The sequence below is a fragment of the Etheostoma spectabile genome, chromosome 9, assembly GCF_008692095.1.
Source record: "Etheostoma spectabile isolate EspeVRDwgs_2016 chromosome 9, UIUC_Espe_1.0, whole genome shotgun sequence".
NCBI lineage: Eukaryota > Metazoa > Chordata > Actinopteri > Perciformes > Percidae > Etheostoma > Etheostoma spectabile.
The window spans coordinates 21158007-21179250 of NC_045741.1; the positions used below are offsets into that span (position 1 = coordinate 21158007).

At 40.5% G+C, this 21244-nt stretch overlaps 1 protein-coding gene across 3 annotated transcripts in view; it reads right to left on the reverse strand.

The window, feature by feature from the left end:
* fbn2b (fibrillin 2b) overlaps positions 1 to 17883 on the reverse strand; it is a 76592-nt gene extending 58709 nt beyond the window's left edge. For all 3 annotated transcript variants that reach the window (XM_032525841.1, XM_032525843.1, XM_032525840.1), the window contains exons 1-4: positions 17743 to 17883; positions 13563 to 13888; positions 6088 to 6170; positions 5865 to 5966 (exon numbers count right to left, since the gene is read on the reverse strand). In XM_032525841.1, coding sequence (XP_032381732.1) covers positions 5865 to 5966; positions 6088 to 6170; positions 13563 to 13741 — 364 coding nt within the window. In that variant the 5' untranslated portion in view covers positions 13742 to 13888; positions 17743 to 17883. The remainder of the gene's footprint in view (positions 1 to 5864; positions 5967 to 6087; positions 6171 to 13562; positions 13889 to 17742) is intronic.
* Positions 17884 to 21244: the final 3361 nt, after the last annotated feature.

Genomic DNA, 21244 nt, shown 5'->3' on the forward strand with positions numbered 1-21244 from the left:
AAAAAAAAAAAAAGCTTTATTATTAAAAATCAATGCAGCAAGGACATTTGGAAACACCTCACCCAAATACAACAAAGATTTAGACACAGTAGAGTTTGGGATTAATTACATGCAGGACAGTGAGGAAATTAACTTTTTATAGAATTAAAGCTTCTGCTTGAGACCAATCATTTTTAGAAGTGACACGTAACTTTTACCAAACTAAGCTGACCTCCTCGGTCATTCCACAGCATTCAGGACTCATTGATGGGTGTGTGTTTATCTCATAAAGATGTTTGACCTCTGACCCTCATCAAAGCTGCCAAAGAAGCCAGAGGAAGAGCTTTCGCAGTGACACACTCTTTTAACGGTGCACTTGAACACATTTCTCACATACTAATTATAGAACAATAAAGCTGTCTCTGATTGTTTAGATCATACAGTGTTCTCAGTAGCTTCCTTTCCTGCCTCTCCACTGCCTGTAAACTTGTAGAAAAGCCCCCATAAATCCCTGCTGAGGAAAGCTGAGAATCACAGAGTGTGACGATCAGTTCGGTCCAGCTCTGCTAAGCTCTCACTCTAATTTATCACTTCATTTTCTAGCGCCATTCCTGCCCTAAAGGAGCATGACTTCATAGCTCTTGCCAAAGCACTGACTCTGCAGGATATCCGTATGTTTCCTTCCATATAGGTCAGGAGGTGTTTTTCCTCCACCCCACCCTCCATGACCTTCCTACGCAAGGGTCGTCGTCCTTGATTATGGCTAGAACAGATCCTGTTTTACACCTCTGGGTCACAGCCAACTGATGCTCATTGTGTTAGTTTGTGTGTGTGAGTGAGTCTTTCTGTCTGTCTGTTAGTATTAGAGTATGAGTATCCGTGTGTCTGTCAGTGTGTGCAATTGTGCGAGTGAAAATGTGTGTGTTAGCGGGCTTAATGGAATGTGAGCATGTGTAAAGGGGCTGGCAGGGGCCAGGCGTGACTGACAAGCCGACTTTGGCAGACTAAAGCAGTGAAGCTGAACACACTGCACACTACTTAATACACACATCGACACATACTTTACATGCTCCCAAACTGGTTCTTAACATCAATGTTTTCTGCCTTTTTGGCACATATTAACTTCATATTTAAACCCAGCACACAGTGCACTAATCTCACTACTACAAATGTGATTTCACACACTCTGCAAGTGTAGTAAAACACCTCGCTCCACTCCAAATACACACACAAACACACACACACACATCCTGAGTGGTCTGTAACGAAGCCCAGCAGACTGAGCTGGGGCGGCCAGACTCTCTACTTTAATCCTGACAAACTCTATGACCTGCAGGCTGTGGAGCGAGCCTGGGACTCTATACACTAATATTACACTGGCTACAGTACTGTTCTGGCTCCCATGAGAGCAGGGTGGAACCATCACATTTGGAAAATGTCCGAGCAATTGGATGAGTAGGAACTAAAACTGCTCAGTATAACATGAAATATCATTTCATCAGTATTTCCACTGAGCAGGATCACACAATAAAGGGAAGTCAGGCTTAAGGTAATTTAAAAGAATAATGGGAATGTACTATTTTTATACTCACCATTAAAACAATGATCTACTGGATTATTCTGACAAATTCTTATGTACAGTAAAATAATGGGATAAGGTTACCAATAGGCCAGCAAAAGGCTTCAATCTGGGAATGCAGTTAAAGAAAGCCTCTCTAACCACTAGCTATGCAATTCTTCTGCTTCAGTTCTCTACAGGATTAGAACAAATTGGACTTACTTTGACGGAAAAACGAGTCTACAGTTTTATATTATTCGTCGAAATTTAACAAGACTCATAGTATTGAACAAATAGCACTTTAAAATCACCTAAGTGCGCATGCGTCACTTTGTGACAAGTAGCACATAAGCTGCTAACGAGAGACTTCTGTGAAGTCAAAACAGTAAAAATGGGCCTACTTAACCAAGTTCCTTCACTGCTGGCTACAAGTTAGCAATCAAACAAAACAAAGACTGTCAGTTGAATGGCATTTTGAGCTAACGTTAGCAATCAAACAGTCATAGATAGCTAAAACGTTTTTGAAATGACTGCTAGCTTAGCTACAAGCTAGCAATCAAACACAACAAAGGCTGTCAGTTGAGCTAACGTTAGCAATCAAACAATCACAGCCAGATAGCTACAATGTTTTTGAAATGATTCCCATCTTCTGTTATTGTTTGTAGTGGGAAAGGTTTATTATTTAATGGATTTCAGTATGACAGTTGTAAACCGTTGAAACCTGAGCGTTCAAAACTAAAATCTGCACTCGACCAGAGCCGGTCTGACTCCACTCTCATTGGGTATGACGCGTTATGCCATAAACCGTTTACATCTGAGCATGCGCTACTCAAATCTGCACTCGCCTCACATTGGGCAGTGACAGGTACCTTTGTTATTGCCTTACAAGGCTTGCTGTTTTCAGTCTTTATCAGGGCTGCCAACTTTTCCCAAAACCTTGGAGTGAGATTTGGGGGGGCAACCCATATTTTGCCACGTACAAAGCAATTTCTTTGGGTCTTTATCCTTCAGGGTTCAAATTGTGATTTGTTATATGTGGGGGGGTGGGGCTCTCCCTAGGGGGGTCTGGGGGTATGCCCCCCCAGGAAAAAAAATTGAAAAAGAAACCATTAAAGGGCACTTTCTGGAGAGTTTTTTTGCAAAAAAATGGAGAAATCAAGTCTTACATGATATGTGCAAAACTGTAGGGTTAAGAACCTTTGCATTGTTGTAGTATCAACAGGTTTTACGGCATTCAGCATTTACATTATATACATTATTAACTTCTTATGATATAAGAACTGACCCAGACAACGTGCCAAACATAGAACACAGAGTGAGACAGTAGCAAATCTCATCAACAGCTGAGAAGATTTGGGTCTGAGGGGAACAGGTCAGGGTCCCTGGTGTTGGGACAAGGGACCCAAAGTTAAATTACGTTGAGGGATCAACTAAGACCACTGAAATTCTAAAGAATAAGACCATGATCTACATAAATTCTTATCCTTTAACCTTTGTGCCAAGGTTCAGTAATGTTTGGCCCTCATACCTGGGCCCCACTTACTGGATTTACTTTTTGGGGAAAAAAGACATTTGTTCATTTCATAAAACATCAAATTAATTATTTACAGTTACATTTAGAGATGCACCGAGGTTAAAGAGCACAATAGTGGCCCAACGTTGCAGTATAGTATATATAGTATAGTGTATATAGTAGTATATAGTATAGTATATATAGTATAGCTCAGATGTGTTCACCAGATTTCTGCTCATGTTGACAACTTTGTGCACATTCAAAATATAACTCCTCCCCTCTGTTGGCCGAGATTTGGGGAGTTGTAATATAGTCTGCTGTGCATGTCATTGCTCGCTGATATGGTGGATCTCATTCAGACCGTCTGACAGACACAGAGGCCCATTTGGGTCTCTGGTCTCTGAAAAGTTTAGAGTAGGCTGTACGCTGCGCATTACGCAGGACTACAGGATGGAACGCGTCACTGTCACAGCAGAGCAGGTCCACTAACATGAACTGAAGTTGCTACGCTACCAGCCGCGCTGCTCACCTCTGTTGTTACAGAGAGAGTGGAACGAAGCGACGGACGGGTCTGTGATACTCAGAGCTCATACCTAAAGCCGGGGAAATGGATGGACCAGGGCTGCCAACTCTCACTCATTGGCGTGAGACACACAGCATTTGACTGGTTTCACACGCTCACACGCCACACCCCGATTTCTCACGCAGAAGTGTCAACCCGGTCGGTTAAATTTCTGATGATGAGTTTATCTATAGATTTATCTGTTTAGCCACTAGTTGTGCTTTCAGAGACTGTGAGGGGGTTCAAGAGCGTCCCTGTCTGTGAAAGTTTCGAATTGTCGCAAACTGAGAATTTTTTTTTACGACCATCCCATTTCCCGGCTTTAGGTATGAGCTCTGAGTATCACAGACCCGTCCGTCGCTTCGTGTCCACTCTCTCTGTAACAACAGAGGTGCACAGCGCGGCTGGTAGCGTAGCAACTTCAGTTCATGTTAGTGGACCTGCTCTGCTGTGGACAGTGACGCGTTCCATCCGTGTAGTCCTGCGATAATGCGCAGCGTACAGCCTACTCTAAACTTTGTCAGAGACCAGAGACCCAAATGGGCCTCTGTGTCTGTCAGACGGTCTGAATGAGATCCACCATATCAGCGGAGCAATGACATGCACAGCAGACTATATTACAACTCTCCAAATCTCGGCCAACAGAGATGGGAGGAGTTATATTTGAATGTGCACAAAGTTGTCAACATGAGCAGAAATCTGGTGAAACATCTGAGCTATACTATATAACTATACTATATATACTACATATATACACTATACTTATATACTAACTGCAACGTTGGGCCACTATTGTGCTTCTTTAACCTCGGTGCAACTAAATGTAACTGTAAATAATAATTTGATGTTTATGAAATGAACAATAGTCTTTTTTTCCCCAAAAAGTAAATCCAGTAAGTGGGGCCCAGAGGATGAGGGCCAAACATTATGAACCTTGGCACAAAGTGTAAAGGATAAGAATTTAGTAGATCAGTGGTTCTATTCTTTAGAATTTCAGTGGTCTTAGTTGATCCCTCAACAGTAATTTAACTTTGGGTCCCCCGTCAACACCAGGGACCCTGGACCTGTTCCCCTCAGAACCAAATCTTCTCAGCTGTTGATGAGATTGCTACTGTTCATCATGTGGTTCATTATGGTTGGCACGTTGTCTGGGTCAGTTCTTATATCATAAGAAGTTAATAATGTAATATGTAAATGCTGAATGCCGTAAAACCTGGTGATTACAACAATGAAAGTTTTAACCTACAGTTTTGCACATATCATGTAAGCTTGATTTCTCCATTTTTTTGCAAAAAAACTCTCAGAAAGTGCCCTTTAATGGTTTCTTTTCAATTTTTTTTCTGGGGGGGCATACCCCCAGACCCCCCTAGGGAGAGCCCCCACCCCCCACATATAACAAATCACAATTTGAACCCGAAGGATAAAGACCCAAAGAAATTGCTTTGTCGTGGCAAAATATGGGTTGCCCCCCCAAATCCACCCAGGTTTTGGGAAAAGTGGCAGCCCTGTGGATCGTAAAAAAAAATTCTCAGTTTGCGACAATTCGAAATCACAGACAGGGAGCGCTCTTGAACCCCTCACAGTCTCTGAAGCACAACTAGTGGCTAACAGATAAATCTATAGATAAACTCATCTATCAGGAATTAACCGACCGGGTTGACACTCTGCGTGAGAAATCGGGGGTGGGCGTCGTGAGCGTGTGAAAACCAGTCAAATGCGTGTGTCTCACGGCCAATGAGTGAGAGTTGGCAGCCCTGCTTTATGCTAACCTAAGCTAGCAGGCTGCTGCTAGCTGTAGCCCAATGTATAACATAAAATGAGAGTGGTATTGATCTTCTCATCCAGCTCGACCAGAAAGCCAATAAGCATATTTACCGAGCATTCCTAATATCATCATGTGTCTTGTTTTATCCAACTAAGACTCATAAACTTAATAATAAAATGTTTATAATCACATAAAATACATAAAAGCAGCAAATACAAATTTCTTAAACAAAAAATTAATAATGTAAATTGATTGACCATCTTGTAGGGTTGGTGTTTGAGTCCCAAAATCAAAGAGTCCTTGAGCAAGACACTGAACCCAAAATTGTTTTTTTATGTGTGTACTTGATGGGCAAAGAGATGTAAGTTGCTTGACAAAACTGTCATATTAATGTAATGTTATATTTATGATATTTCCCTATGATGGGGTTTGTTTGATGAAGCTTCCGTCACTGTATGAGTGTGTTATGAGTGGCACTGTTACTGACCTCCTCCTCCTGCCCCACAGCTAGGAGAGAGCTGGCCACTTGAACAGGTACACATGTTGGGTCTGGAACAGAAGCCATCGCCACATGAATTCCTGCAAATTGCTGGATAGGAAGAGGGAGAGGAGAGGAGAGGAGAGGAGAGGAGAAGAGTGGAGAGGAGAGTTATTCTCCACTTGGCTCTGTGGGATCATATTAAAGAGGATTTAAGGTTAGTGGAACTTACGAACAATACACTGGTTCCCTCCCGGCAGAGTCTTCCAGCCCGGACAGCAGTATGAATGGAAGCGAGAGCCACACACATTGGGCCTGACAGAGACAAAAATAAAAGAACAAACAAACTCACTACTAACCCAGAACTCCCAAAAATATTGCAAAATATGGTGAAATCCCTAAACAAATACACACAGTTTGACTTAGGATTTAAAGTAAACAAAACAAACTTTGACACAAATCCTCTTCGAGTGATGGATGGACATATTTTTGGAGAGAGGGAGAACGTGAAGGAAATGCAAGGGACCTACAAGGAAGAGCAGCATTTTGTTTTTATTCAAGGCCGAATTTAAATAGGACAGGATGTATAAAGTCCTCCTTTCTGCCAAATTCCATGCCTGGCTGTCTTCTTCCCTCTGGCAAATATCCTGCTGCTCCCCATTGCTGTCCGCCCCTCTCCCTCAGTTTGGATTCTTACTGGTGGAGAGCCTGCAATGAACTTTGACCCTGTCTGACAGATGCAAGAGTCATCACAGCTTATGGAGCACTTGATTAGCCTGACAGGTTAGCCACAAATATTTCCTCTGAGGAGATGGCTTAACCACATCTAGAGATGACTGGCCTCACACACACACACACACACACACACACACACACACACACACACACAAACATCCAGCAGGACTGAGGTCTGCAGCTGACTTACAAACTAATGTGAAGAACACTTCAGTTTTTATCTTCCGTAAATAATTACACACCTACTTTTAACTCAGTTTATTTAAAAGTCCCAACATGCATAAATCCCAAAACCAAAATCCAGATATACTATAAGGAAGTGTGCGTGAGTCAGTGTGTGTGCACTCAAGTAAAATACCCCAAGAAGCTGGATAAAGCTGTTTAACAAGCTGAAGGGATTCCAACAATGTGGTGGTACTAATGATATCCTTAGTGACCTTTCAAAGCGTATAATGATGGGTATATCTGAGGTCATCTGCGTTGGTGGTTAGTTGTTTGCATTTGCCAATGGCATGACTGAGAATTGAAGGGCCACAACTTGGTTAATTGGAATAAAGTCTGATCCGGATGCTCATGGTAAAGTCATTTGCCATGATCACATCTCTTTAGTCTGAATTTTCTGAACCCAGGACATGATTTATGACTGTTTAAAGTAATGATAGATTAGATTAGATTAGATTAGTGTGTTTTTAAAATGACCAAGGACTAGTAAAGTAAGACAACAATTTATCAAGCCTTTAAAAGGACCCATCAGGGATTTTGTGCTGCACTTCAATAGAGTTGAGAGACAGATTTAAAGACGGCATTCTTAAAGATATTCAGACTTTTAATATGCTTCCAATGATGCAACTCAACAGTCTGTTAAATGTACTCATCTTTTTGAACTTCGTCAATTGTACGTCGTAGTGTATGCCGTAGTTTTGCATGCTGACATTTTTTTCTTATCTGGGGTGAGTGAATTAGAAACACTGTGACAGCTATTGACGGTAGCTTGGTTATTTAAAAATGGCGGGTTTGTGCAGGAATTCCTGTTTTGTGCTAGTGACAGTTCTCTCTGACCAATCAGTAATCTGCATTGTTTCACCTTCTTATATCATCTTAGCTCACTTGGAACCTTTACCGAGGTGGTACCAAAACAAGTACTGGGTACTATCTACAACGTTTGCTAATGGAAAACCAAAAAGAGCTGATTAGAGTAGAGCCGTACGATGCCGTGCTCTGGAAAACAACAAAACATAAGGAGTTACAAGCCTAACTCAAGATAACTCCGATGACGTTGTCAGTTATTTTTTCAGACTTTGCAAAGCTGAATCCAGAGCCACAAAAGACCTTTTACCAATTTTCACAGGCTGAGTGGAACGCCCCATGATAAGTAAACTGACCTTTATGTATAAATAGCCCACAGAGTGCAACACAAATGTACAGGTTTTAGTTGTATAATAATAATAAAAATAATAATACATTTAATTTATGTACCGGTATAGCACTTTTCAAAGTACTTAAAGACACTTTACAATAAAACCAGTACGTTAAGAACATTAAAAACAAGTGAAGAAATAAAACAGACACATTAAAAAACAAGCATTTTAAAAGCAAGTGATACGATAAAACCAACAAATAACAGCAGGTCAAATGTAATAATATTAGAGGGTGTAGGCTAATCTGAAGAGGTAGGTTTGGATATATGATTTGAATGTGTCCAGGTCAGAATAGTCACTGATGTGTAAGGGACAGGCAAACAGGTGATTCACAGAAACTGAAACGCAAGGTTTTAGAGAGAAAGTGTATAGAGAGTGAGATGAATGGTGGTTAGGAGAAGGGAAGACAGGAATATGGGAAAACAACAGGGGATCAGTGGGATGGAAAGCAAAACAAGTTTATGTTGAGAAGAGGAGGAAGCAGGAGGAGGAAGAGTGGGGAGCGGAAAACAGTGATATGGAATCGAAGGAGCAGCATAAGCAAATAGAGGCCAGACCCTTAGTGGGGGTTGAATTTCTGGGGCAATCACACAAACCAAACTGAGCTCCAAAAAAAAACTTTTGAAATGCATGGAGGGAGACATCGGCATTCCAGCACTTAATGAGCAGTGAACACAACATCTCCCCTGATCTATTTCTCCACAAAGCGTTGAAGATTTTCCAGTGTTACAGACCTAGGGGAGGTCATTATATGAAGGATTATAGGGGTTTGACCCTGAGGTGCTCTGGTTTGTTTTTCTTCCTCTCTCTCTTCTTTCCCCCAGGTCAATGCCTGGTCTCCTATCACATAGAGGAGGCTTTAGAGGATGAACTGAAGTTAAACAGAATGAAAGACAGCCATGAAAACGGAGGTTAAGCCCCAGGGGTTTTCCTCAATATTGAAATGTCCTACTGTTTTCAGGGCTTAATCTAAAGGAGATTAACTCCTCTGTGGCCATGTTGCCGCCTTTAAAGTTGCCTCCCGGTCCGTGCATCGCTCATTAAGTGCCATTAATAGTAATATAAGGAAAATAGCTGCCACCTCATCCAAGGGGAAATATGAAGAATGAAGAAGTCGAATTGGGAGGCAGAGTTTCAAAAATGAAGTAGGCCAAAAACTATGTTGGGTATTACAATGGATATCTCTTGTAAGAAATGCAATCAATTAGTTAAAATAATTAGTCGATTAATCCATCAATAGAAAATGGATCTACAAAAAACTATTTTAATAATTAATTGTTTTTGTATCAGCTTTTCAAATGTGAGAATTTGCTGCTTTTCTTTGCCATATAACTTTGTAAAGTGAATATCTTTGGCTTTTGGTGTGATAAAATAAGCAATATGAATAAGTCACATCGACGTCTGGAAAATTCAGATAAGCATTTTTTGCTAATGTAATCAAGTGATGGTGAAAATAAACCGCATTGATTATGAAAATAATAGTTAATTGGAAAGAATTGAGTTTTGTGGTGTCTTTGTTGTTGCTTTTGCAAAGACAGCAAAATCTACAAGTCATGCAGCTGTAGCCTGAGTGTCCTCTTGCCATGCAGGAATCCACAGCGGTCAAAGGTCAAGGCAGGCCTCCACTGACCTACTAGGAAGGGTAGCATGGTGTAGGCATGGGAAATGACTACAGACCAGAAGTTCACAGTTGCTCAGACTCCAAGTCAGATGTCTGTATATCCATGTGTGTGTCGGCGTACTGGCCATAGGTCAAAGGTCATCTGCCTGGTATTTTACAAAATAAACTAACAATAAACTAATATCCTATACCTTGAAATTTAATATAAAGACCAGAATAGACCTCCTCTCTCTGCACCCTCTGCACTGCTAAATTATTAGCCCCCTAGCAAGCGAGCTTCGTAGCTTACCAGCCAGCTGGCCAGCCTCATTTGTCAAATGTAACAACTTAATGTTTCATTCACACACTCAGTATGAAATATAGTGAAGTAAAAGTGAATGAAGGAAAATGTGAGTAGATGAAAGCTGTACTTTCATTTTATTACTCAAGTAAATGTATTGGGAGAGCAACAAGAGAAACATATTGATAGATGAATAAGCTTTCCAGTATTGTCTTGCTAAAATAATTAAAATTGAATTGAACTGAGGAATAGAGATAAATAGGGAATAAGTGAGAGATTGTTGGCAGTGTAACAAAGATGGACAGATACAAAATGTACAGTAAATCAATATGGTGGTGTGTGTTGTGATGACATTCCTTGCTGACAGACAACAAGGGATACAGTTGTATAGGATAAGTTTAACTGTGGTTAACCACACAAACCCCAAACAGGATTCACGTTTATTGTAGTGTTTGTTTTAACGACGAGATGTTTAGCAGAAGTAATTGTAAACGAAATACAGTGATGTACACAAATAAGCTCATGCAATGCCTTAATGTGTGCAAATGCAAAATGTTTTTATGGTGTGTATGTCAGTGTGGAAAGAGACGTCAAATGTGGGAAGTAGACTGATGGCTAAATCTTCTCATACAGTGTGACAGTAATCCACTTTATTAACAGACCACATGCCAATCAGCTGTCCCAGATTGCCCAGTCATTACAGCTTGGCTGTAGCCTGCACACACAGTGAGCACAAAATGCAGACACTGAACCTAAACTGGAACCTAATGCACAAGAAAACAAGAAAGAAACTGGCAATTGTTCACTCATTCCAATGTAAATTCTTCTTGAGCTTTTTGTGGGTCTTTTTGTACCTTCCCCTATGCTGAAAACACAGATATTGCATGTCTGCGATAAAAAAGAGGTTTGTCCTGTGGCATTCATTCTGTTTCAAATTAGGCATACGCCATGGCAGACTGTAAATTGAGGACCCCATCCAAGCCATCGGGGTGGTATTGACATTACCCTGAAAGGGAACTGAGTGGCTGAAAGCTACGCTTTTCTCTACTTTGGGTCTGACTGTCTGCCAAGTTAGCCAGCATCCAAGGCGTCTCTCCTCAGCAGAGCTTGGTAAAGCTGGGCCAAGTTAAGAAGGTTTGTTTTCTAACTCTAGCGTACAACAGATGTTATTAAACAACGCATTCTCAACTATTTTAGTTGGTAGGGCATTTGACAGCAAGAGAGAAAAATAAGAAAGCAAAAACTCTCGGTCTCTGTCTTACACCTTCTTTCTCTCATTCTACCAACCAGACGGTCAGTTATCCATCGGGTAACGTAGGCCAGCAAGCCAGCCAACCTAAGATCTGATCAGTTTGCTCTTAAGTGGACTCATGCCAGGCTGTAGTGTGGTGAGAGCCAATAAATCAGAGTCAGTCAGCATCAGACCCAGCCCTACCAGAGACAGACCAGGGGATATGGAGTTCTAGCCAGCAAATAAACACTACACCCCAGCCCAAGGCCAGCATAATGACCATCATTAACCTAACCTCCCTCCATCTCCCACTCAGAGAACCAGAGAACCAGAATACTGAGTTACTGACAGTCCACTGTGATTTCTGCAAGGCTTAGATGAAAGCATTACAGTAAGACACAAACCAGGGTTTGCATGGATTTCTTTTGAGGGTAAATGAGTCGTTGTAAAATTCACTTTCACTACACAAAGCCAAAACATGTACTACTCACTCATCGTTTGATTTCTACCCCCTACGGCCTCTGTCCAGAGATGAAACATTCTCAAGTGTAGATGACTAATTTCCCGATTCCAGATTAACTGTGATTTTTTTCAACCAACACTCTAACAATAACTGAAAATAACGTCAACACATTAGACTTATTTGCTTTGGCCAGCCTGCCGCAGCAAATGGGAGGTGCTTTTAAGTTTCGGAATAATTCAAGTGACAGTTACCAGGCAACACCTAGAAATCCAATGAAAATAATTTAAAAGATCTCAAACATTTAGTCAAATAACTTTAGCGTGTGGTGCTCGTACTGGTCTGCAGCCCGGGGTGCAAATAGAGCTTTTTAGCCTTAACAAGTTTCAGAGATGCTGTTATCTCTTCACCTATTTACTTCGGTACACAAAGGTATCACTGCATTATGTGTAGTAGTGTTTCCAAGACTTAACAATGTAATGGAAAAAGTCTGCAGCCTTTTGTGACATGTCCTCATGTTCTGTCTGTTACACAAACTGTGAATGCAAATTATTCTTCAGACAGATTATTTCATGTTTTGGGTTCAATGCCAATGACCTCATTCATTTGTTCAATGAACACTTGATGATCAGACAGGATAACTCTGTCATGGTGTCTGTACAATGGACATTAGAGTAGAAAATGCTAAAGGACTTTGCTCGCTCAAAGTTTGGCACAAACAGCTCCTTTGAAATATGTCTAAATGCAGAGGGACGGTTTTCTTTATTTAACATGGACAAATGCCTTCCATATAAACCAAAATGAGTGACAAGGCAATCAAATCTATTTCTATTATGCAGCGGGGATCGTCACTAAATTTGTTTTTAGAAAAAACACCAGTTATAGGACGCTATTGCTACAGATTTGTTCTTCATCTCATCTCTCATTTCCTCATGTACTCTATTTCTTTCCTTTTTTTCCTGCCCTCCGTTATTCTCTCTACTGCTTTGTCACCTACAGCAGTGAAACAAATGCCCCTTTTCATACCCCCCTTGGGTGATACGAATACCTCATTTCCTGTGGCTTGGCACCGGGGGAACCATAAGCTGGGACAGATGGAAGTCTGATTGGAATAACTGATGCAGACACTGAAAATGGGGCCCAACAAAACATCCTTTGTTTTTCAAGAAGTGGCTAAATATACAGTGAAAACTCTTTGCTGCACTGACACACATCCCACACCCAGATTCATGGTTTAGGTTAGAGTTGGACTGCAGGAGAGAAAAGTGACAGGGGGGTTGCTGCTGGTAAGAGGTGATCCCTGTAGCTCATTTCACTGGATACTCCCCACATGCAGACACTCAAATGAACAACACATTTAAAAACATACACATGTATGTTCATGTGTCCACACCCTCACACTATTTTTCTGCCTCCACTTAGCAATCTCAGCCCTAAACTACTTTCTCCAGCTTAACTAATACACTCAGTGGAATTTGGGTCATGCTTTTACTCATCATCCCCTCGTGAGATGTATAGAAAGGAGCTTTTTCCCTCTTTTCCCATGAAAAATGTCAATTTGCTGTAAATACACTGGGACATTTCAGTGTGGCAAGCAGCCTGTTAAGGTCGAACATTTGCTGCTGTTTTTGAGAAAACAATGTGGTAGTATTCAGCAGCATAATTTGGTATAAGGCGAGTGTGGCCCCAGCCCAGAAAGGAAAGCTGTTTAAAGAGAGCTGCCAGGAAAGCAGAAAGAGGAAAGACATTTGTATGTTAAAGTTTATCTAGATACATCTACAAATGCTCTGAGTTGTGTGTACAAAACCAAACTTAATGCACTTCTCTACTTCTCAAAAGTCTTGTTATGAAAGCTTTTACAGTATAATATGACTAAAATCAATACAAAAATGTATTATGCATTGCTGCTCATTTGGGATTTGCCAAAGTCACTGATGCACACACACAGATTGTCATCCCTACCCTCTCAGTGTCTCCTGGCCACGGCGTCGAACCCGCTGCACCTCTTTCTGGTCCACAGTGCCGGTGAAGCGACTGGCTTGGTATGGTCCATTCCCGGTTTCTCCGCTAGCCACATGGAACGCTGTAAGACACATTGCCGCCCATCCCAGCAGCACCTGGGCCAGCTTCCCTGATCCCATTGGTTGGTCTGGCTATCCCTCCAATCGTATCTCTATGTTACCTCTTACTCTCTCTGACTGTCTGTTCACCGTATGGACCCAGGCTGAGCAGAGGGAACTAATCCAGGATCCAGATCAAAAGTCCAGGTGTGCACTCCAGAGTAGGGGCTAGACAGAGGAAGAAAGAAGATGAAAACTAAGAAATACTTATTAAGCTTACACTGAGGTTCCCAACCTTTTTTTGTCTGACGTACCCCCACGGCCCTCTCAGATGAGCTCATATACTCCTTCATCAGCGCCATGTTTCAAATGTGTTTGTCTAATTAAAATGGAGTCTCTGTCTGTATGCTTTACTTTTTTAACAGCCGTTCATCCAACTGACTTCACACTTGGCAGGTGTATTGCTGGACACAAAGAAATGCAGGGTGGAGTGCAAGCTCTTGACATCTAATGGACATATTCATTAGTAGTGCATTATGTACACACCGCATACTGAGAGGGAACCCCTATTATACATATATATTATATATTTGTTACATATTATGATTATTATTATTATTATTATTATATACAGGTCTCTTTCCATCACTCGATACAGTACAATACATTCAAGAATAGATGTAGAAAGAGACACTGGAGATAATACATTGTAGCAAACTCAAACATTTTCAACATTAGAGGTGTAACTTTCGGAATGAATTATTTTGCTCCCAGGAATAGCCTGGTTCCAAATAGCTGTTAACTCTTAGCAAATAAAGCGTGTACTCTAGCATTCCTGGTCGATGCAACTTTCTTTTGGCAGGTGTATTGTTTAGTGTCAAATGTGATATTGTTTGGATGAGCCATTTTCGAGACAGCTGCAAGCAATCGGCCTGCACGTTTTGAACAGGCATTGTAGTCTAGCTATCACCAGACCAAGCCAAGCTCAATAGATTTGAGATTGAGCATTGGTCTGGGGAGCCTGCACAAGAGGCGTGACCAACAGGCATAGTTCAAATGACTCAATTGGACAGATATTCAACCAATCAGACCAACGGTCAAGGTGACGTAGAATTGACCGTGGCATCACTGGGTGGACGCTATGTTGAATGTAAACAAGAAGCTGCTTGGTCACTTCTCTATCGTCATTTTGTTAAACCAGCCAATAGCACGCCAGGTAGATAAGCCAGTTTATGATTGGATCACGCAAAATTGCGAACTGAAGCAGGAGAATTAAACGTGCAGGTTTCTAGACCGAGCTGCAGGGCAAAATCAAATGAATCAAATTTAATGAGGCTGGGTTAGCTCAGTTGGTGGGGCGCGCTTATGTAGAGGTTTACACAGCAGCCGCAGGTTCAACTCTGACCTGTGGCCCTTTGCTGCATGTCATTCCCCCCCTCCCCTTTCATCCCATCTGTCCTGTGAAAATAAAGGCCCAAAATACCCATGAAGATAATCTCAAAAAATAAAAAGTAAAATCATTTCATACAATTGAATCATCAGGTTGTTTTTGTCTGCATTTGTGAGTTAGCCCACTAATAGGATTTGGCTAGATGTTTCATCTATTTATCTTTTACTTTTAGCCAAGGCCTGGCTAGCTAACTTTAGCTGTTTATTCGTGATATTAAGCTAATAGTTTCAGCTTTTTATCCATTACTCTTGGCTAATAGTTTCAGCTGTTTATCCGTTGCCTTTAGCAAAGACCTGGCTAGTTAACGTCCGCTGTTTATTCATTACTCTTGGCTAATAGTTTCAGCTGTTTATCCGTTACCTTTGGCAAAGACCTGACTAGTTAACGTCAGCTGTTTTTTCATCACTTTTAGCTACTAACTTATCTGCTTACATAGTAACTAATTTCCATCCACTCTCAATTTGCTACATGTCATTTTATCGTGTTAAAACTGACTCAAGTTGATTGGCAGCTTACTGAAAAAGTTAATTGGTTGATCTTTCCACATACCTCCCAAACAACGCCCCTGGGTACAAGTATCCCTAGTTAGGAATCATTTCTCTAACAGACCAGAACATCATTCTCATGTATTTTCCAACCCTAAAAATGTGTGAACAACAATACACAGTACAATTCTCTTGTGAAATGGTTTGCAATTGAATTATTCACTGATTTCATTTTTGTGTTTGTGACATGCTTGGTGGTTATATTGAGAAAAGAGAAAACATATGAGTTGGGGGGTGAATAAAGAAGAGCATGCAAGGAAATAGAAGAGACACTTAAAGCCTGACTTTCAGCAATCTGTTTTCACTATACTGCACTTCAAAGCACTCTCATAAGTGGTTTATCACTCCACAGACACCAAATACTGTATGTAGTGACTACACACTACAAAGAGAGAAGTCATAAACTGATTAGAGAGACAGGCAGTGTGTTGAATATTAAATGTTTATCATCAGTTAAAGGGTTCTTAAGAAGGATTATAATAAAACCAAAGAAATTGTTATAAATTGAATAATCTCTAAATAGTGAGACTGCATTGCCCCCTTTAGGCCTCTGAAAAATGTTTGATATAAATAAAAGAGGGGAACATCCCTCAATTTTGGATTTGCTTACCCCATGCATAGCTTATATAGCCTTACAACCGTGTCCTAACTTCATTAGATCAAACTGAAAAAGATCCAGTGCCAAACTGTTTTGGACAGCCATGAGGTTTATTTTCTCTTCTCCACCTCATGGACCACAGGTTTAAGAGCCAACTGTGGGCCCCTGGTGATATATGACCGCAGCAGACACAGCCATATTATATTTATGGGCTGAACAAAGAAAAGAAAAGAAATATGGCTCTGCATCCCACTGACCCACTGATTAATTTTAAAAGAAGTTGAGAGATGGATGAGCAGTGAATTCACTTTAGCATGCAGAGAAAAAGAAACATGCTGGCAGAGACAGGGTCTAGACAGGAAGACATAGAAATTAAAAGATACCAATGTTAACACAATTGCATGTAATTATTCCCATAATTTTTAGGGGCATAGAAATATAAAAGTAGGCTACTTAAATGTATATTGACAATAATACTTTGTGGTGGTGCATTAGCCTAACTGCAGTGGTAAACTCTTAGCAGGGCGTATTAAGCGTCTTATGGTCCGAGTAATTAAAAAACAAAAGATTTTTCCATACAAAAAACGACACACAAAAAAAAGTTGGCTTTAGCTGCTTGAGTAAGAGATGTGAATGGAGGCGGGATCAATGCAGAACAAAAGAAATGCCTGATCAATTACCGAGTGGGCGCTCTGCTGCACTTCTCCAACCCTGCTGTCAGAATAACGCAGGTAAAGCAGTCTGTATCAATTATTCAATTAGCATTGGTGCGCAACATGTCCTTTATCTGACACTAATTTTAATCGCAGAGTGATTTGAGAAGCTAAATCACAGCATGTCTTTACATTCCTAAGGGAATATTAAGAAATGCAAAACCAGTTGGTACCGTTAAATAGGTTTTTACTTTAATGAATAAAATCACTATGAGAAGCAAACTTAAAGTCCATAAAGTAACCTATAAAAAAATATTTCAGGTTCCATCTGCCGCACTTGCGAAGTAGCCTAGCTATAAAACAGCCATGGGAGCAGTTGCAACTTGACAGAGAGACTAATCTGGTTATTGCAGCACTGAAACGAGTTCAGGTCACCGCAACTTTATGAATGGAGAATAACACAACATCAGCTCCTACTCGCTGAAACACACATTTTATTCCACTTTACCGGGCAGAAAAGTTCATACCAAAATATGAAAACTCCAACAAGGCGAGCAACCAAACTGTAAAACGTGACTAGTCTGTCGGTTTTTTCTCCATGCATTTTCTCAAAAAGCCGGTTAAAAAAAGTGCAACTTCAGCCGCCTAGACACAAACCTTAAACTTTGTTTCACCTTTCTGCATCTAAATCTTATAAATTGAGCCCCTTCTATCTAACAGATATGGACAAATAGATAATCCCCGTGAAACAACGGTCCTCTGAAACAACAGTCACAATCAAAGCTATTGATAACTTCATTGAACTGCAGTCAACAGATCACTAATGAGCACTATACCTTGCAACAATTGGAGTTCCTTGGCGTCGAGGAGCCCAGTGTCGGAATTTGAGACAGGATATGTGCCCCACAATGGAATATTGAACTATAGCCTTGTGAGAAAAAGAGAAAAGTTAGGGAAATGCCCTGTTTGGGAGAGGGGAGGGGACACAAGAGTGAGGCAGAGACAGAGGGAGAGAGGGGGTAGTAACGGACTGCAGGACAAACCCACATTCCTCAAGACTCCTTGTTATAACAGGGGCCAAGCAGCTAAACCCTCACACTGTGGCTAACAGGGCTTCACTATCATCACTCTGCAAAACAAAAAAAACACTCCTTCAGGCTACCTCAGTGATGAGATGAGAGTTTCACCAGAGTAGTTGATCTTTGATTTTTCATTTTTGATTTGTGAGCAGCATTTGCAATAACATCAGGCTGGGGAAAACGAGCTACTAATGACAAATCAATAGAATGACTAATGTTATCTTTTGAATGGTGGAGAGGTCATGATGGGTTGTGAAGAAAAATATCAGTAGACTGCGATTAGTTATCATATTTTATGGTCATTTAGCAGAAATAAACGGGAAGTCTTATTTAGCTCGACACACTTCCATGTATTAGTCTGTGTATAAATGAAGTCAACAGCAGAGCATAAAGAGCATGTTACTTTGTCACAGTGTGTCAAATTTACGCTTGCTATTCAAATAGTCCTGCTATTTACTGCCTCAGCCCACTGGTGCTTGTGATTGACACATCCTTGTGCTTTGTTGCCACAAGTGCTGCTGATAGGAAGTTCACATAGAGAGAGTGACCACCTGGGTGGTATATTGGTGAGGACAGCTGAGCACATCTAAAATGTTTCTGCCCACTGCACTGATTTCACCACTCTCAATCAAAAAAGGGTTTAGCGTAGCTGAAGGAAGGAGACTCTTTATGCTTAAATAAAGTGAGACAGCAAAGGTTGAGTAGCGGTGTATGTGCATTGTTACAGTTACAGATAATGCAAGTTAATGCATCAGTCGAAGACCATAGGTACTCAAATATACTTTAATTTCATTTAAAAATAGTCTTAATCTGACCATAACCATCATCAAACTGTTAGTCTCGCTTTGCCAGACCTCCCTCCACAGCGCTGCGGAGGAGGGTCTGGCTAGTCCACACAGCATTCCTGGATGGGAGGAAAATGTGCTCTGGTTTATTGGCATTTGTTAAAACCATTCACAATCATAATGGGCAGCACTAAACGCTGCATTGAGCACCGGTGCGGTTGCAAAATATCCTCGGGAAGGAACTTGTTTTGGTGGAACGTGTGTACATTCAAATTTTTTTTAGTCGTGCAACAGAAAACTCAGATTGGACAGATAGTCTAGCTAGCTGTCTGGATTTACCCTGCAGAGATCTAAGGAGCAGTTAACCAGAGTCATCATAAATCCACAAAGTTTAGAATCCGGACAAAAATAAGGACATACGGCGGATTTTCCAGTGCTAACGGGGCAATCCCAGAAGTGAAAAGTCAAGGGTATAGACTGCTAACCTGTTGATATAGCAAATCTAGTTTGACATCTATCGGCAAATTTGAGTTACTTTCCCAAAAGAATTTCCACTACTTTAGTGGGATTTGATGAGCTGTTGTAAAGAGAAACATCTGACGGACAAAAGACATCTGTCTACTATTTGACATCAATAGGCCAAAACACACTTATTTCAGCTTCCAGCTTCCTTCTGCCGTCGGTCCTCCTCTAAGGGCTCTCTATTCGCTGAGCAAACCCGATGAGCAAATTACTTCATGTGATTGGTCAATGAAGCTGTCAATCAATATAACTTTCAAAGATGCCAGCTGGCTAACAAAAAATAGATGGCTCTTTTGTACAAAAAGATGAGTTCAATCATGGATTTATTGCTCTGGTTTGATTGTGCAACATCTCCAAAAAGTCTTCTCCAGACAGATTACTAATCTTCTGGAAGGGCTACGAAGACAATGTAAGCCTCTTTATAAAGAGCTAGCTCTCTGCTAACAAGCTAAAGCTAAGACAAGACCATGGGTCCAAAGGTCGCGGAGCAAAGGGAACAAAGTTTATTTTTGGATTCCTAATTATTTATTTATTTATGTTAAAAAGACACAGTGATTGCACGATGGATTAAAATGGCTTCTGGATGGGCTACAATTGTCAGATGACCTCGTTGAAAAGGCGAATGTCCCTTCGTCTACACTGTGTTGTTCTGCAGATATTAATTAAGACATATAAAGTACACGTTTCTACTGAGCCCCCCTGGGGTCTGCTGAGAAAAAAACTAAACTGTACGCACAGATTCATAATCCGTGCTCTCGGTTTAATAAACTGTTCATACGGATTCATAATCCTTGCTCTTGGTTTTATCAACGTGAGCAAAGTTAGAAAGATATTTACAGATTCAAACATCTTGGATCAATTACTCTATAGGGAAATTATATTAAATCATTTTTATCAAAACAAGCCATCCTCCAACCTGGAGAAATAAGATTGGTCTCTACACCGACACAAAAAACATCTATTAAATTAATGATTAAATAAGGTAGTGTCTCCAAACTTACCTCAATTATAACTTGGTGACACTACCTCATTTAATAATTAAATTAATTGATATTTTTTGTAGTTTATTGACAGTCCCTAAGTACCGCCGGCTGCTACTAGAGACCAATCTTATTTCTCCGGGTTGGAGGACGGCTTGTTTTGATGAAAAATTATTTGTAGTTCATTATTAACCTTACTATGTTAGTAAGTAAAATTTGTGATCTAATATTATTTCGCTATTGAGTAATTGATCCCAGAAGTTCAAGTCTGTGAATGTCTTTCCTACTTTGCTCACAGTTATAAAACTGACAGCAAAGATTTTTATTCTGAGCACAAAGTTCTTTTTTTTTCTCAGTTCGGTATGTTTCTCCTGTCACAGGGGACAGCACCAACCTAGTAGGGTTGTTTTTAATAAGCACTTTTAAGAAGTTTAAGGGGCAACTTCGGGAAAAGACAAACTTTGTTTTTCTGCAGGATGAAGAAGGTGATGTTTGTTCCCTCTCAGGTCCAGTGGGGAATGATGTTGACTGACATCCAGATGTGGGTTCAAACCCGGCCTAAGGTAAGCCACACAGGAGTGTTTATGAAGAATTTAATTTGACTTGCAAATTTCCAACTACAATTTCAACTTGCGAGTTTCAAAATCTCTATTTTAAAAAAATAATTAGTTGTTATCACTTTAAATTAGTTTTAGTCTGCAGGCTGTTCTGTGAAAATTACTAATGTAATTAAAAGTGGTAAACCCCTTAACATATACAGGATAGCATGTAACTACACTATATTTTAGAGAGAAATAGCTAATAGTGGGCTATGCAATGGGGTTGCATATTAAAGGGATATTTCACTGCTGGAAAGATGAATATTTTTTTCAAGTTGGGTCATTTATGTAGCAGAAATGTGAAAATGTTTTAGAAGTTGGTGCTTTCTGGACCGAGAAAAGCCAGAAAATGTATTTTTGGCTCATGTGGATG